The 18,576-nt window shown below is 35.5% G+C and overlaps 1 protein-coding gene across 2 annotated transcripts in view; it reads left to right on the top strand.

The window, feature by feature from the left end:
• EPS15 (epidermal growth factor receptor pathway substrate 15) overlaps positions 1 to 18,576 on the top strand; it is a 140,142-nt gene that overhangs the window by 43,699 nt on the left and 77,867 nt on the right. For both annotated transcript variants that reach the window (XM_010849679.1, XM_010849689.1), the window contains exons 8-11: positions 1,493 to 1,552; positions 12,466 to 12,555; positions 13,517 to 13,662; positions 15,315 to 15,471. In XM_010849679.1, the coding sequence (XP_010847981.1) occupies positions 1,493 to 1,552; positions 12,466 to 12,555; positions 13,517 to 13,662; positions 15,315 to 15,471 (453 nt within the window). The remainder of the gene's footprint in view (positions 1 to 1,492; positions 1,553 to 12,465; positions 12,556 to 13,516; positions 13,663 to 15,314; positions 15,472 to 18,576) is intronic.

The raw sequence follows: 18,576 nt of genomic DNA, 5'->3' as shown, positions 1-18,576 counted from the left end.
CATATGATCAGTATTAGATTTCTAAACTATAAATGTAATCTTGTTATTTTTTACTTGAAAGTTACCCTCTTAGGCAGCTTCCTATTGCATTTGGGATAAAGTCAAAACTTCAGGACCCTCAGCGACCAGATGCTTGCTTGTATTCACTCCTGTCTCTCATCAGTATACCTTCTCTTTCTGCCACAAATAAAATTTTGTTGACTAACTTAAATACCTTCATTTCAACAATTTAAAATAGTCTATAGCTGGTCTAAAGCTATGGAAGATAGTCTAGGTTTAGACCAAATATATCAGGACTTTAGGTTTATCGGGCTTCCCTGGTGGCTCAGATGGTAAAGCATCTGCCCACAATGTGGGAGACCGGGGTTTTATCCCTGGGTTGGGAAGATCCCCTGGAGAAGGAAATGGCAACCCACTCCAGTATTCTTGCCTGGAGAATCCCATGGACAGAGGAGCCTGGTGGACCACAGTCCATGGGGTTGCAAAGAGTCGGACACAACTGAGTGACTTCACTTTCTTTCTTTAAGGTTTGTTTATTCTCTGTATGATCTGGACATTAGTTGGCTAATGATTAATAATACAATGTTCATTGAATATGTATTTCAGTTGAGTAGCGGTTCCTCTGTTATAGGAAAACAATAATGGACTTGGTTGGAAGTCTTCAGATTGAAGACTGATTCTGTTACTTAATAATAGTTACATGATCCTATATAAGTCATGTAGTCTCGGGTCTAAAATAGGTTTTATAGTACCACATGAAGTTGTTGCATGAAGTAACTGAGGTGATGTTTTTAAAAAAATGTAGTAGTTTAAAGTTGTTGTTTAGTGGCTCAGTTTTGTCCAACTCTTTGTGACCCCCATGGACTGTAGCACACCAGGCTTTCCTGTCCTTGACCATCTTCTGGAGCTTGCTCAAATTCGTGTCCATTGAACTGGTGATGCCATCCAACCATCTCATGTCTGTCATCCCCTTCTCCTCCTGCCCTCAGTCTTTCCCAGCAGCAGGGTCTTTTCCAATGAGTCAGCTCTTTGCATCAGGTGGCCAAAGTATTGGAGCTTCAACTTCAGCATCAGTCCTTTCGATGAATATTGAGGACTGAGTTCCTTTAGGATTAACTGGTTTGATGTCCTTGTAGTCCAAGGGATTCTCAAGAGTCTTCTCCAACACCACAGTTCAAGCATCAAAAAATTGTTTAATGTACTGTGTTACATAGTTGTTTTCTTAGTTGAGAGGAGCAAAACTTTTTCTTTAAAAATTAGCAAAGTGATTTCTGTTTAAAACTACTTGGTATTAAGAATTATTATTAATTTTTTTTTTTTTTTACAGAAATTCTATTAGTGATGTAATAAGATGCCCAGCATAATTGAAATTTCTCAGAAAAATAGATTTTATAATGTTTAGGAAAAACTTTTTCCTCCAAATATATATATTTGATATATACAATTAGCACATGAAATGATGTTAATCTTAACCAATTATTTTCTTTTTCAGGTTTGGGAATTGAGTGATATTGACCATGATGGAATGCTTGACAGAGATGAGTTTGCTGTTGTAAGTAACCTAATGCTTTTGAAATTTTAAACATCTTAATGGTTTTCTCAAGTGAAAATTTCCCATTTTTGTTTATCTTTAGAGGAAAACTACATTTCTCTTAAAAATAATGGTATGACTATTTTTACCTAGAATTTATAGTCAATAAATATTATTCAGCAAATGGGTAATGGAGAGGGAATGTTTTTGCCCTCTTCGTTTTATTTGACTTTAAGATATGTAAGAATACATGCTTTGGATAATGCACTCTAAAGATCCTGAGTATAATCTTTTGAATCTCAACTTGACCAGGCATCTTAGTGCCTACTTCTGCTGTGAAATGTCTTTATTTCAAATACACTCCCAAATTTTCATATTTGTTTCATTAAAGGAAAACATGAATAATACAATATTTTCACCTCATTTATGGAAGCAGAGAAAATTTAGACATCTTATCCGAAGATATATTATCCTTAGTAAATGGATACTTAATTCTTCAGAGAGCTGTTTTCATGTCTTCCTTAAGGGTTACATGAGATTCTGCTGTGAACTCATGAATGATAAATCTCTAATCCCCCTTTAATCTCTTATGTGGAAATTAGTCTTTTCAAATTTTCTCTCTTTATTTTGCTAAGAAATTGTTGTTTCTTTGACTTTCAGATTTGCCACATAATTGCACTATTCTTTATTCTCTTCTGGGTTTGTGTTTGGGTGTCTTTCTCTTTCCAGATCTTACTTATTTTTGCTTCTTGTTTTTTGTTTAACTGAATTTTTGTGTAGCCTAATAATCTTGTAAAAAGAGCCGTCTTTTCTGGTAGTATCTTTAGGATTTTCTATGTATAGTATCATGTCATCTGCAAACAAGGACAGTTTTATTTCTTTTCCAATTTGAATTCCTTTTATTTCTTTTTCTTATTGCTATATTGAATAAAAGTGATGAGAGTAGACATCCTTGTCTTGTTCCTGATTTTAGAGGAAATGCTTTCAGCATTTAATGTTATGTTACCTGTGAATTTGTCCTATATGGCCTTTATTATGTTGGGGTAGTTTCCTGCTATGCCCATTTTTGGATAGGTTTTATTATAAATAGATGTTGAATTTTGTCAAGAGCTATTTTGGCATCTATGAGCTGATCATATGTTTTTTATTTTTTTGTGTGGTTTCTTCATCTGGTTTTGGGCTTCCCTGGTGGCTCAGATGGTAAAGAATCCGCCTGCAATGCTGGAGACCTGGGTTGGGAAGGTCTGCTGGGGGAGGGCTTGGTAACCCACTCCAGTATTGCCTGGAGAATCACCATGGACTGAGGAGCCTGGCAGGTTATAGTCCATGGGGTCACAAAGAGTTGGACATGCCTGATAAGCTAAGCACACAGCATCTGATTTTGGTATCAAGGTGATGGTGGCCTCATAGAATAAGTTGAGATGTGTTCCTTCCTTTGCAATTCCTTTGAATAGTTTAAGAAAGATTGGTATTACTCTTTTCTGAATTGTTGGTAGAATTTACAGGTAGAACCTGTGAAGCTATCTGATCCTGAATTTTTGTTTGTTGAGAGTTTTTAAATCACAGATTCAAGTTCAGTACTTAAAATTGGTCTGTTCATATTTTCTATTTCTCCCTGGTTTAGTCTTGAGAGATTGTATTTTTCTAGTAATTGGTCCATTTCTTCGAGGTTGTACATTTTATTGCCATATAGTTGCTTGTATTGTCTTTTATGGAGCTTTAAGTCTCTTTCATTTATTTCTGCTTTGATCTTTATGATTTATCTCCTCTTACTAACTTTGGGTTTTGTTTGTTCTTATTTCTCTAGTTGCTTTAGCTGTAATATTAGGTTGTTTATTTGAGATTTTTCTTGTTTCCTGAGGTAAGCTTGTGTTGTTATAGACTTCCTTCATAGAACTGCATTTGCTGCATTTGATAGGTTTTAGATCGTCATATTTTCATTTTCATTTGTCTCTAGATATTTTATTTCCTCTTTGATTTCTTCAGGGACATGTTGGTTGTTTAGTAACACTGTTTAGCTTCCATGTGTTTGTGGTTTTTGTAGTTTTCTCTTAGTTGATTTCTAATCTCATAGCATTGTGGTTGGAAAACATACTTGATACAATTGCAATTTTCTTAAATTTACTGAGGCTTACTTTATGGCTCAGTACGTGTTCTCTCCTGGAGAATGTTCCATGTGCACTTGAAAAGAACATGTATTCTGCTGCGTTCAGATGAAATGCTCTATTAATATTAGTTCCATCTGGTCTAATGGGCCATTTAAGGCCTGTATTTCCTCATTTATTTTTGTCTGGATGATCTGTCCATTGATATAAGTAGGGTGTTAAAATTCCCTACCATTACTGTATTACTGTCAATTTCTCCTTTTATGTCTGTTAACATTTACTATATATATTGACATGCCCCTATGTTGAGGGCATATATATAGTTACAATTGTTGTATCTTCTTGATCCCTTGATCATTACATAGTGTCCTTTGTTGTCTCTTATAACAGTCTTTTTTTTAAAGTCTATTATATCTGATTTGAGTATTGGTACTGCAGCTTTCTTCTGATACCCATTTGCATGGAATACCTTTTTTTCATTCTCTCACTTTCAGTCTGTAGATCTGATACCCGTTTGCATGGAATACCTTTTTTTCATTCTCTCACTTTCAGTCTCTAGATCTGAAGTGAATCTCTTATAGACAGCATATATATATGGGTCTTGTTTTTGTATCCATTCAGTCAGTCTGTGTCTTTTGGATGGAGCATTTAATCTATTTTCACTTAAGGTAATTATTGCTATGTATGTTCTTATTGCTGTTTTTGTTAATTGTTTTGAATTTGTAGGTCTTTTTTCTTCCTTTCCTCTTTTGTTCACTTGTGATTTGATGACTTTAGTGTTGTGTTTGGATTCCTTTTTTTTTTGTTTGTGTATATATGTATTATAGATTTTTTTGGTTTGCAGTTCCCATAAGGTTTTGATATAGCAGTCTGTACATATTTCCATGATTGTTTTAAGTTGCTGATCTCTTTAGTTCAAATGCATTTCAGATACCTTGCTTTTGTACTCTCATCACGATTTTTGGTTTAGATACCATATTTGTGTGTGGATGATTTCCCACCTTTACTCTAGGTTTGCCTTTACCAGTGAGCTTTCCCATTTTGTAATTTTCTTGTTTCTCATTGTGGCCTTTTCTTTTCCACCTGGAGAAGTTCCTTTAGCATTTGCCATAATGCTGGTTTGGTGGTACTAAATTCTTTTTTGCCTTTGCTTGTCTGTAAAGCTTTTGATTTCTCCATCAAATCTGAACAAGAGCCTTGCTGAGCAGAGTATTCTTGATTGTAGGCTTTTCCCTTTTATCTTTAAATGTATCATGCCACTCTCTTCTGTCTGTAAAGTTTCTGCTGAAAACTCAGCTGATAACTTTATGGAGATACCCTTGTATGTTATTTGTTGCTTTTCACTTGTTAGTTTTAATATTTTTTCTTTCTCTTTAATTTTTGTCAGTTTGATTACTATGTCCCAGCATGTTCCTCCTTTGGTTGATGCTGTATGGTACTCTCTGTGCTTCCTGGACTTGAGTGACTGCTTCCTTTCCCATGTTAGGGGAGTTTTCAGCTATTATCTCTGTAAGTATTATCTTCTCAGGCCCTTTCTCTCTCTTCCTTCTGGTATCCCTATAATGCAAAGTTGCTGTGATTGACATTGTCCCAGAGGTTTCTTACACTGTCCTCGTTTCTTTTCAGTCTTTTTTCTTTATTCTGTTCCATGGCAGTGATTTCCAGTACTCTTTCAGCTCCCTTATCCATTCTTCTGCCTCATTTATTCTTATATTGATTCCTTCTAGTTTATTTTTTATTTCAGTTGTTGTATTCTTCAACTATCTTTGGTTGTTCTTTATTTTTTCTAATTATTTGTTAAAAACTTATTGTAACTTCTTGCTTTATGCTTTATTCTTTTCCCAAGTTCTTGGATCATCTTTGCGATCATTACTCTGAACTCTCTCTTGGGTAGATTGCCTATCTCCATGTCACTTAGTTATTTTTATGGGGTTTTATCTTGTTCCTTTGTCTGGAACATAATCCTCTGCCATCTCCTTTTGTCTAAAGTTCTATTTGTATTTTTATGTATGTGGAAAGTTAGTTATGTTTCTCGACATTGGAGAAGTGGCCTTCTGTAGAGGATGTCCTCTGTGTACCAGCCATATACTCCCCTCTCATCACAGTGGCCAGGAACCAGTTGGTCCCAGGGTAGGTTCTGACCTGTGTTTGCAGACTCAGTTGTGTAGGCTGTGGCACTGTATATTTCTTGCTTCTGGTGTTTGCCCCCTGCTGGGTGAGGCTGGTCAAGCTTCCTAGTGGTTAGGGGCAGGTTTCTGCCCACTGATGGGTGGAATTGATCTTGGCTCTTTGGTGTACAGTGCTATGTCAAGGAGTGTGTCTAGAGGTGGTTGTGGTCTCAGGAAGTCTTTAGGCTGCCTATCTTTTGGTGGATGGGACTGTGTTCCTTCCCTGTTGGTTGTTTGGCCAGAGGCATCCCAACACTGGAGCCTACAGGCTATTGGCTTGGTCAGGTCTTGGTGCTAATGTCCCAAGCAAGATATCCTCTGGATATATTTGTCACTAGCTTTTGCGTTCTAAGAGAGAGCCACACCCACCCCCTACTTTGGTGGGAGACCCTCCAAGACCAACAGGTAGGTCTGGCCTAGGCTCCTATGAATTTACTGCTTTTCCTTGGTTCCTAGTGCACATGAGACCTTGGGTGCACCCTCCAAAAGTGTAGTCTCTGTTTCCCCCAGTCCTGTAGAGTAAGACTCGCTGACCTTCCAAGCCAGGGGCTCTGGGGACTCCCCCTATTGATGCCAGACCCCCAGACCCAGGAGCCTAATGTGGGACTCAGAGCTCTCTCTCCTCGGGAGATCTTCTGCTATATGATTATATTCAGTTTGTGAGTCTCCCATCCAGAGGTGTGGGATTTGGTTATATAGCAGATGTGCCCCTCCTACCATCTTATTGTGATTTCCTTTTTGTCTTTGGATGTAGAATATTTTTTTTTTTTTTTTGGTATGTTCCAGTCTTTTTTACTGATGATTGTTCAGTGGTTAGTTGTCATGTTGATGTTCCTGTGGAGGAGTAAGCTCAAGGTCTTCTATTCCAACATCTTGTCTTCTCTTCCTCACTGGGCACCCCAGCAGGAACAGAGCACGGAGGTCCTGAGAGCCCTGTTATCAAGTCTTCCTAATGCAACCTAGATACAGCCATCTTTGGCAAACCCTGAGAAAGTAGAGAGTAAACCACGTGAGAGTGTTCTGAAAAGGAAGGATCTGTGCTGCTATTTAAGGAAAAACCATCCCAGGTAAAAGTCTGCATGGCCCCTACTCAGATGTAAGGGTGCAGACTGGAGTGCTTTTCTCCTGCATATGTGGCCACATGCAGGCAATTGTTCCAGAGCCAAAGTGTGTTTTTATTTTTTGAATGGGAATAAATAAAAATGAAGTTCATAAGAAATTCTAATTTGGTTTGTTGAATTACAATATGGATTTTTAAAAACAATAACTTATTTCATTAATGAACCAAAGTTTGGTTGAACCTGAGTCTTTATGTTCAAGACTTAAACTTTAAAATTTGTAACCAAACCAAATTCTTTCTTTCCTTTTATAGCATAGGTGGGATTTTGGGGTTGGTTTGCTTTTTTAATTAGAATAAATAAAGTTGAAGATAGTGAGATATTCTAACTTTCATAACTTCTGTTGTATGTAAACCTTTAATCAACAGTACTTATTTCTTTTCAAAGGTAAATGCTTTTCCTGTTCTCTGAAATCTAGTGCTTTAGTTAAAAATCCAGAATCTAGAGTATCTTGGTGGAGTTTTTCTTTTTTTCTTTTAACTAAGTTTGTAAAGGTTAGGCCTTGGCATGCCTTGGGTGTTCTGGCCACAATTAAAATGACTTTGGAAAGTACTTTCAGGGATCATTTCTATTGTTCATAAAACGACTTTTGAGATGGGTGTGTACGTATTGTTGTTGTTGTTGTTCAGTTGCTAAGTCGTGTCTGACCCTTTGCAACCCCAGGAACTACAGCACACCAGGTTTCCCTGTCCTTCACTATCTCCCAGAGTTTATTCAGATTCGTATCCATTGAGTTGATGATGCTCTCTGGCCATCTCATCCTCTACCACTGCCTTCTCCTTTTGCCCTTAATCTTTCCCAGCAGCAGGATCTTTTCAAATGAGTCAGCTCTTCACATTAGGTGGCCAGAGTATTGGAACTTCAGCTTCAGCACTCACCAGTCCCTCTAATGACTATTAGAGGCTTGATTTCATTTAGGATTGACTGGTTTGATCTCTTTATAGTCCAAGGGACTCTTAAGAGTTTTCTCCAATACCACAATTCGAAAGCATCAGTTCCTCAGTGCCTCGCCATTTTTATGGGCCAACTCTCACATCCATAGCTGACTACTAGAAAAACCACAGCTTTGACCATGTGGACCTTTGTCTGCAAAGTGATGTCTTTGCCTTTCAGTACACTGTCTAGGTTTATCATAGCTTTCCTTCTGCAGAGCAAGTGTCTCTTCATTTCATGGCTGCAGTGCCAGGCTGCAAAATAACTGCCGACGGTGACTGCAGTCGTGTGTATGTATACACACAAAAATAAGATGGCAAAAAATAATTTCTACATCCTTGAATGCAGATTTTTTAAAGGTCAATGACTATTACAAGTATTTTGTTTGCTCATGAATGAATTATATGACTAGAGTATAAGGATATTGGAAGTACACCTTCCTGAATTTTACTTCTGACTTACTTAGCTGAGGAGAATGTCTGATAGGGCATTAAGGGGACATTTTGTGAAAGAGTCAAATTTTCCTCTCTGGTATCTGTTTGAAAACTCAAAATACCATAATATATAAAACTGGGGGGCTTCCCTCGTGGTACAGAGAATAAGAACCTGCCTGCCATTACAGGGGATAACACAGGTTTGATCCCTTGTCCAAGAAGATTCCACATGTTGCAGAGTAACTAAATCCAGGTGCCACAGCTTGGGTCTTGCTACTGAGCCCACACTCTAGAACCCATGAGCTGCAACCACTGAGCCAGTGCGCCACAAATCCTGAAGTCCATGGGCTCCACATGCTGCACTACTGAGCCCATGTGCTGCAAAAGACCCAGCACAACCAAAAATAAAATAAATAAAAAATTATGATATTGGGAAATGACTAATAATTATGTTAAAGTTTATTGTTCCCTTTGTTGGAATGAGTTCTATCAGTGTGCAGTCCTATTTCTTTGTTTTATTGAGTCTGAAACTATGGTTTTTAAACTTAAAATGAAGACCCTTAAATTTAATAATTTAATATTTGGTAAATGAGCTTATGCTTTATCATAGATTTTAGAGTTGAACAAGATCCTGTAAATTAGCTCCTCTAAGCAGATCGGTTAGTGACAGCGAGAACTGAACCTGGGCCTTCTAGATCATGCTGATTTTGATTTGTTTTTATGTTTATTAAATTTTAGAATGGCTTTAAAGTTGTAGGAAAGTTGTAGATAAAATACAGAGAATTCCTCAATACCCCTCACCCCACTTCTCTTACAATATTAACATATTACATTGTCATGGTACTTACGTCAAAACTAAAACCAACATTGGTACATTACTGTTAATTGAACTCTAGACCTTATTTGCATTTCACCAGTGTTTCCTTTCAGTCCTTGGATTCCGTCTAGGCTGCCACACTACATTTAATTGCCGTGTATTCTCAGTCTCTCTGGTCTTCGATAGTTTCTCAGTGTTTCCTTTTTTCCTATAACTTTTAACATTATCTAGGAGTACTAGCTAGGTATCTTGTGGAATGTCTTCCAACCTAGAAATAAGTGTTTTTCTCATAATTAGCCTGAGGGTATGAATTTTTGAAAAGAATACCACAGATGTAGAATACCTCTCTCATCACTTTTATTGGCAAGTGGGGCATGGGTACATGATGTCCACATGCCACCACTGGTAATATTAATCTTCATCACTTGGTTAAGGCTGTGTTTGCAAAGTTTCTCCACTGTAATTTCCCCCTTATCATTCTTTCCTCCTTGGAGAGAGAGACTCATGACTTTATATTCTTTTTATATATAAAAATATAATAATAATATAATAATTATTATATTTTTTGTAATATATTATAATAATATAAAAATTTATATTATTTTACTTTATATTCTGTCTTCCTATCTATTTATTCGTTTTTACATTCTTAAATTTTTCTGTTAGATAAGTTCTTAGATTGAAAGTGGTGAAATTTTTGTCAGTATTATTTGTTGGATCCTCATTATATGAAGAGTTTTTGGGACTTAGAGAATTATTAAGACTCTCTCTCAACTTGTTCACATTGCATTGAAATTTACTTTTCACATGTTTGCTCCTTCTGTTGGATTCTTAAAATGAAAGATCCCTTTACTTTTGTATTTGTAATGCCTAGCACAGTGTCTGGTGGCAAGAAACTTTTCAGTAAATGATTTATTGAACTAAATTGATGAGAGAAGCATGTATTACTTGGAAGACATAAAAAAACACCTGATATTTTCATCCTAGATTGCTGTTACTAGATGTTGGCAGTTCAGCTGATTGAGTAAACCAATGAGCAAACAGAACTCCTCAGGAAACTCCTAAAATACTGGTTCTCAAAGTATGGTCTCCCATAAATAACATCAGTGTCACCAGTTAACTTACTAGAAATGCAAATTCTCAGGCGTTAACCTCAGACTAATTGAATAAGAATCACTGGGGTTGGGTTGAAAAACCTGTGTTTTAACAAACCCTCCAGGTGTTTCTGGTGGCCACTAAATTTTGAGAAATACTCTCTAAAAGCATAGAGGATGAGAAAAATCAAAGAAAGTGAGCCACTAGTGGTAATTGACTGGAGCAGTGAAACTAAAGTACCCTCTTTTCCTGTTGTCTGTATCTCTGAGTAAGCTTAGGTTTATTTTTGATGCTTTTACCTTGAAATCATCAAAAAGATGTTTGAAATGCTTCTTAGTTAAGTGTCTCTCTAGCTGTGCAAATGCGTTTGCTAGTACCTAGAACTTGTCAGTTTAAAAACTAGTTGCTGGCCAGGTTTTGGGGGAAGGAAGTTTTGTTTTTTTGTGTGTGTGGGTTTTTTGTTTTTGACAAGTGTACATCATTTGATTCAGTTGCTGTTTTAGTTTCAATGATACACTTTGATTAAGATAAAGTACAATATAATAGGAAATCAAACATAATCATAACAGTATACCGTTCACTGTTTCAGTTTTATTTGGTGGAAAAAATTTTGACTTCAGTTGTCAGGAAAACTGTTTTCAAGGCAACATGAACTTAGCAATACTTTTTTTAACTTTAAAAAAATGTGTTGTCTATTGGCAGCAGATGGCTGACATAGCTTTTTTGCTTCAAGTGTCCACTTTTCCAGGAAATGACTCCCATCTGTACAAGAGGAATGCTGACCTTTAATGTGCATGTTATTCACTTCTTTTAACTCAGTGCCAAGCTAATATACTCACATATATTGTGAATTTGGTTGAAAGTATGTGCTAGCCAGATTGTTTTGTTTCTGGCGATTCAAGCTTTTGAAAATAGAAAGTTTGTGGGGGTTTTTTTTTTTGTATTTTATAATTAAAAATAACTTTTAATAGGTAAAATAGTTTCATGGTTCATAAATCAGTTCAATATAAAAGGATATTCAGTGGAAAAAAATATCAGTCTCATCCTTGCCCTCAACTGCTCCATTTACACCTACTCTGTATATTCTTATGTATCCTGCCTTTGTTTATACTCCTAGAATTTCTTAATGCAAATTGAAACAAATTTGAGTAACTATTATCCTGTTACTGCAAAGATTATACACTATTATACATACACACTGTTCAACACTATACTTAATTTCATGTTAACATTGTATTTTGGATATCTTTTCACACACAGTGCTCCATGATTCTTTTTTCTGGTCAGCATTATTGAGGACTACTTTACATACAATGAATTGCATTCAATTTAAATATATAATTTGATGAGTTTTGACAATTGTATATTTCTGTGAAGGTACCACTGCAATTAAGATACAGAATATTTCCCATGGGTTTGATGGTTTTTGTTTTTTTTTAGGTTTGATAGTATACCAGTCTTTTAAACCAGTCTTCTGTTGATGAGCACTTAAGTGCCGGTACAAACAGTTCTTTAATTAATAACCTGTTTCATACAGCCTTTCCTATGTAGACAGGTAGAGAATATGTAAAGATAGATTCCCAGATACCAGATTGCTGAGCCAAATGGGAAGTCAATAATTTGGTGGATGTTGCCAGAATGCCTTGCAGTAGGCGTGGTACTAGTGTGAGCTTTGACTAGCAATGTACCAGAGTGTCTGTTGGCCCACTGTAGTTAACAAAATTGTGTTATGAAACTTTGGACTTATGTCGATAGATGGGAAAGGGTGTTTTCATATAGTTTTAACTTTCTGTTTCCTTGTGAGTGAAAGTGAGCATATTTTTGTAAGTTAAAGGATGGGCCTGGTATTTACTTTTCTACAAATTATCTGTTAATCCATCTTCCTACTGGATTTTGTGGGTTTTTTTTCTGTTAATTTGTAGGAATTCTTTATATATTAGGGAAGTTAGTTCTTTCTTTGCAAATATTTTTTCCCCCGGGTTGTTTTCATTTGACATTACAAGACTTTTAGTTGAAGGCTGTGTGTCCGAGTTTTTACTGCTTAGGATATCTTCCTAAAAGTTGCTTAGTTTTAATTTATTTCCTTTTATCCCTCCTTCCTTTCATCTCTCCCTTTTTTCCTCTTTCTTTCCTTCCCATCTTAATTTCTTAATAAAAGAATTTGAGGCAGCTTGAAGATGCTTTTTGTTGAACAAAAGTTAATTTGTGGGTGGATGTTGTTAAGTGGTTTTAATATATATGACTCTGGTTCATCTGTTTTGAAGGCCATGTTTTTGGTATACTGCGCACTGGAGAAAGAACCTGTGCCAATGTCCTTGCCTCCAGCCTTGGTGCCACCTTCTAAGAGGAAAACGGTCAGTATATCAGGCCCTGTGCGGTTGATCCCCTCTTCAGCATCAGCCAAGGAATCTTACCACTCCTTCCCACCAGTAGGCATTTTACCTACCAAAGCACCGTTAAGACAGGTATAGATTTATCATTGTTAAAGGACTTTTTTAAAAAACAAAGTGCATGGCATTTAGCAACTGATCGCTTGATGAAGATAGAAGGAACAATCAAAAGGATCAAACTTCAGGGCTCCCTCCAGTTGAACTTGTCTAATGGGATGTCCTAGAGAAGACAGATAATGCTCTTCTGTATTTGGCCTTACTTAGGTCATATGGATGTTTTGTTGGCTTTGCCTTGATCTACCTGGAATTCAAGTTGGAGATAGAAAATACACTGTGTTAATCTGGCATGCTTGCCCTGGCATAGTTATTAGATGTTTTGTTTGTTTAATCTCAAGTTAACTCTTGATTCTTTGGGGTCAAATTATCCAGTTTTGTGTTGTCCAAGGCCTTTTTTTCCTGTAGCCAGCTTCTTGTTAGGTTGAGTGAGGGAAAATAATGACAGAATATGCAAATCAGCCACCTGATTCTTAACTGTTCGGCTATAGTTAAGAATGCCGAATGAAACTGTAAAAAAATGGAGATTTAGAATTATCTGAGTCTTTTATTTATACAAACTCTCCCAGTTACATATATTAATGTGGTCAAGTCAAGAGTTAACTGTGCTTGAATTTACTCTTTATTAAAACAAAATAAAATGGGCATCTGTAAATATAGGCCCTGTAGCTAACCTATATTTTTTTTCTGTAATTTTCTCTTCATCACAGCATTTCAGTTGGGGTGTGATGGAAGTGACACACTGTTGCTATAGTTAGTGGGATAGAGTTGCTGAGAATTTGTGACAGATACTGTCATGACTTGAAAGGGGACACTTGAAAGTTTGTTTCATTTTGGCAGAAATATATATATATGTATTTTTTTCCTGTAGTGGATTGTATCCCCTGCAGAAAAAGCTAAATATGATGAAATCTTCTTGAAAACTGATAAAGATATGGATGGATTTGTGTCAGGATTGGAAGTCCGTGAAATCTTCCTGAAGACAGGCTTACCTTCTGCCTTACTAGCCCATATTTGGTAAGACTTTAAGCTGATTTAAAAAACAAATAATGGTTTTGTATCAGCTCTACTTTTGTATATTCTTATTAATATTTTTAGGCATTAGTAAGTAGGACAGTTTTTGTTTTAGAACTTTGTAGTAAAACTTTTGTCTGATGATTTTTTTATTAATAAATTTATTTTTTAATTGGAGAATTGCTTTACAGTGTTGCATTGGTTTCTGCCATAGGACAGCGCAAATCAGCCATAATTATACATATATCCCCTCCCTCTTGATGATTTCTTCTGAGTAGTGGACAAAAGCTTGAGGATAGGTTACCTATAATTTTATGAGGTTGACAGTGTCAGTTATTAGAATGTTAAAATCCAGCATTGGTTTATATCAACTATTAAACTTCAGTTTTTAAAGGACAATCCAAAATTCTGAAATTTAAACAGTATTAAAAAGCAGGATCTTGAAAGCATTATTGTATAATTCTGTAGGATTATATGTATACTTACATCTTTACATGGGAACTACACACTTGGTCTTTAAAAGTGACAAACTTTAGCATCTTTAGTGAATTTCACATTAAATGAGATAATATATAATGAAAATGCTTTATAGTGTGCCTGCTGCCAATCTGTCTCATTATATTGAGGTTAGTTATCATGAGATTCCAAGGGGCAGACATCAAAAATGGTACCACATAGTTGCAAAAAGGAACATAGAAAAGAACAAAGGACAGTAGATCTGCCTTAAAAAGAATAAGAACTCAAGACTGGAAAAGATTAAATACATATAACTAATGTTAGCTTTCACTTTCTAGTGCCTAGGCTGAATAAGTGGCAGCTGTCATGGGCTTCCCATTATGCCCAAACTTCTTATGTACTTTGTCTTTAATTCTCACAGTAACTTTGCAAGATGGATGTTATCTCCACTTTGTAGATAAAGAAACTTAGGCTTGGAGAGGGTAAAAAATATGGCCAACTTCCCAAGAAGAAATAAGTAGAAAAGCAGAATTCAAGGTTTCTTTGACACCATAGTCTTTTTGTTAGGCCACGTTGGTTTTCAGTGAATCATTCAGATCAGAACTTTGGAAAGCTGACTTTAAAAAAATAGAAAGAAAAAGGAAAAAGCAAATAGAATAAAACATTGCTGTTTCTCTTCAAGTGATTTTGTAAAGGTTTCCAGATTGCTGCCTTCTTTCCACACGTGATCTCCATTTGTAGCTGTTGTTTTTCTTTGACTTGGGGATCCTTATATCCTCCTGCTTCAAAAGTTGCAGGAAACAAGCTGACACAGGGTATTTTGCTTGTTTTATAATCATTCTAATGCCATGAATGAACCAAATTTGTCAAAACTTTAGGCTTTATTTAACATCTTTTAATGTTTAAAATGTCGGGAGCAGAGAATATTGGCCCACCACAACTTTTACTCTATAGTGATTCTGGAAATCAATAAGAAAGCACAGAGCAAACCCAAGTTACACACCCCCCATTTTATTAATAGCTAATATCTCTCTTCTAACATGTTAGTGAGTTTTGGGCTAGCCATGAGTTGGTGTGACTTTCTTTTTTAACTCAAATGATGATTGTTTTAGAGCTACATAGTCATATTAATTTTCCTCTGGATTTTTAGAATGTTACTTGTGGCATTTGTATACTGTTCATTTTGTTTATTTGCACAGGGCATTATGTGACACAAAGAACTGTGGGAAGCTTTCAAAAGATCAATTTGCCTTGGCTTTTCACTTAATCAATCAGAAGTTAATAAAGGGCATTGATCCTCCTCACATTCTTACTCCTGAGATGATCCCACCATCAGATAGGGCCACTTTACAAAAGGTAAGACAACTTAAAACCTTAATGCAGTTAACAGAAAGAAACAAATGCTATGTCAGATGACAAACTCAATTTGTATGGAATAGTGGAGAAAATGTATCTGGCTAGAAACAGAGCAGTATACTGTTTGTAGTTTAATTTGTATCTATAAATATGTTCAGTGCCTTGTATGATATCCTTGGGCTATAGCTCATTTTCCCCACCATTCATTACATGTATGGCAACCATGTTTTCCAGTCTGAAAACTGGGAAAACTTGATCTTGTTTTTCCCCTCATGGATTTGTGAATTAATTTTTATTAATAGAGTGTTGATTTTAAATGAAACCTATAAGAATTATTATGTTTTATTTGATAATTCACACTTGGAGAAAGCAATAAAAATTTGAAAATAACACCTAAGAGATTATGATTACTTGTTGTTGATTTTACATGAAAAGAAAAACTTTTTGAGGAAAAAACCTACGTGGTTTTTGCCATATGGATGACCTCTATTCCTGAACATACAACCACATTTCATATCTGAATAGTTAGAAACAGGTTTCAGCTACTTTTGGTTCTGGCCAGTAGTGGGGATTTTCAAAACTACATGTTTTAGTAATATTGTATCTTAATTTTTCTTTTCTCGTCTAGAAACACTTCCTAATATTATGGTTTATAATACCTTGGCCTTGTAATAGAGCTTTAAAAGAGCCTGCCTACTCTAGTGGCTATTTGCCTTAAAACTATGAACTTCATATCTTTAAATTTCTTGTGACCTACAAAGTAACCATGACTGTAGTGATTCTTTGAAGTTATATATATAGGAGTTGTCACATATTTGATATGAGGAGAGTTCTCTTTAAAATGTCAGTAGACTATTTTGGTTTTGCATTAATTTTGTTGCATAGGTTAAAAAATCCCATTTTAACAAATCGGATAAATCAAAATTGGATTATTTTCTCTAACTCAACTAAATGGAAATTTATAGCCATTAAGTACAGAAGTTAATGTGTAAGAGTTTTTATTCTTATTTTCAAGAAAAGTAACTGTTTGATAATCTGCTTTGTCAGTGTTTAGGGAGAGGAGCATTTTGTGAATTTTTGAGATTTATTTTGATGTAGGACATGGAGCCCCTAAGTTGTAGAGAAGGCTAAAAGTGATGCCACCTGGAAAGATAAAGATTACAAACTTGTATTTATTCCCCCTGCTATAACTGTACCTCAGTTATGGAATGCTGTGTTGTTTCATCTTCTTTCACCTATATAGACTGCTTTTTTCCCTTGCCCTCTTCATTTTATACTCACTGAATCTCCCACCAACACAGAATACACATACAGCAGAACTTTCTGAAGCAAATTATGTTTGTTCATCAAAGGCTCTAATTAGTAGACACTTTGAGTTGCATCTGCTGTACAGAATTTTCAGTTTTGTAGATTTAGTAAAGTCCATTCACTAGAGCACAGGTACTTCTATGTGAGATATCAGTATTCATTAAAATGGGATTTTATCACTGTTGTCTTACCTATAACCAATAATTTTAACCTTAAAAATTAAAATTTGCATTTGTTTTGTCGTTCAAATAATCTATTTTCTCTTTATAATCTAATTTTTTTAGAACTGCATTTTTGCAGCTTTGACTAATCCTTTTTTGAACGTTGCTTTCCTTTCTGTGTTTTTTCTAGTTTGGACTATTTTTTCCATTCTGCAGCACTCTGCTTTTCGCCTTTCTTGTACTGTCAGTTTCTTAACTCTACTCTCTCAAGGTTAGAGCTTTACTTTATGCCTTTTTTAGCATTACAGGTTTTGGTTTACAAGATACATTTTGAAATTAGAGGTTTTTTTATGCAGTTAAGTTGATGCAGAGAAAATACCTAAACAGCATGCTTTTGTCACATGTCTGTCACTTGGTCCTTGTGTGCATTGTAACTTACCTTCCTTAGGCTCTCTGATCCACTTAGAATCACCAAAGTGGAACTTTTCTGTAATGCACAAAACAGGGTGAGAGAAAGTATTCTGTGACAAGGGAACATAAAAAAGTATATTTTTCTTATTATGCCTTATATACTGTTAGCTGTACCTTTCCATGCTTCCTGGTTGAATGTCATTTTATTGCTCTGGAATGGGAGTTTAATTTTTGTGTCAGTAATTGACGCACACAAGCACACTAATCTGTACCAACTAAGTAATCTTCATTCTGGAGTCATCTGTGGTATCACTTTGTAACTTGCTTGAAGTTAAACTTATTTATCTCACTCTTACTTGATGATATTTTTAATAGTGAAAGACTGTCAAATGTGAGTCACTTTTTTTGAGTTAGAGTGATAAGAAGAGGTGTGGGAGTCATGAGTTTCTTGGTTTGCTTGCACCTCTGATAGCAAAGTTCTCAGTAGCTTTTAGGTGATGTAAGTTACTCTTGGTGATGAAAGTGAGACTAAATGCTTATTTTTCATTTTGTTCACCTTTCAAATTGTCTGGCCAGGCTTAGTTCATAAGTTAAAATCCTGGTAAATAGTTGTCACATTCAGAAACTCACTTTAAAATTTCTAATTTAATATGGAATGGTAAGGGTCTGTGTATTAGTGAAACATGTAGTAAAACACTGTAAGAGGTACATTTGGTACAGATCTGTAATATAAAATTGAGACTAGCATTAATTGAATCCTAATTGATCCTAATTTTGGTGTTGATGATCAAAACAAAGCACATGAAGACTGTTATGCAGTGTAGCGTAAAGAAGTATAGAAATGATTATTTGCCACATTTTATGGATGTATCTGTTTATTGGGTTGGCTTTTAGGGTAATAGTTTTTTTTAAATTGTCTTAGTTTGCAGGTGCTAAGGGGCATAATGTGAAATAGCACTTGAATTTAATTAGAAAGTCTCTTGACAATATTGCCTATTAGCTGGGTTCAACTTTAAGCAAGTCCTTTAGTATGTTTCCTTAATTCTAAAATGAGATTTATAATAATACCTGCCTTACCTACAGCGCTACAGTTTTCAGATTACTACTTAAGTTATTTGTAAACCTTTATAATTATAAGCAGATAGGATATTGTGAACTTCCAGATTTCTTCTTCTGTTGTGCAAGTTGGTGACATACATTAAGTTCATAGCAGCATAATAGTAAG

The sequence above is a fragment of the Bison bison genome, unplaced genomic scaffold (genome assembly GCF_000754665.1).
Source record: "Bison bison bison isolate TAMUID 2011002044 unplaced genomic scaffold, Bison_UMD1.0 scf7180017851016, whole genome shotgun sequence".
In the NCBI taxonomy this organism is placed as follows: Eukaryota; Metazoa; Chordata; class Mammalia; order Artiodactyla; family Bovidae; genus Bison; species Bison bison.
The sequence above is the reverse complement of the archived record's forward strand: the minus strand, read 5'-3'. Positions and strand labels throughout refer to the sequence as shown.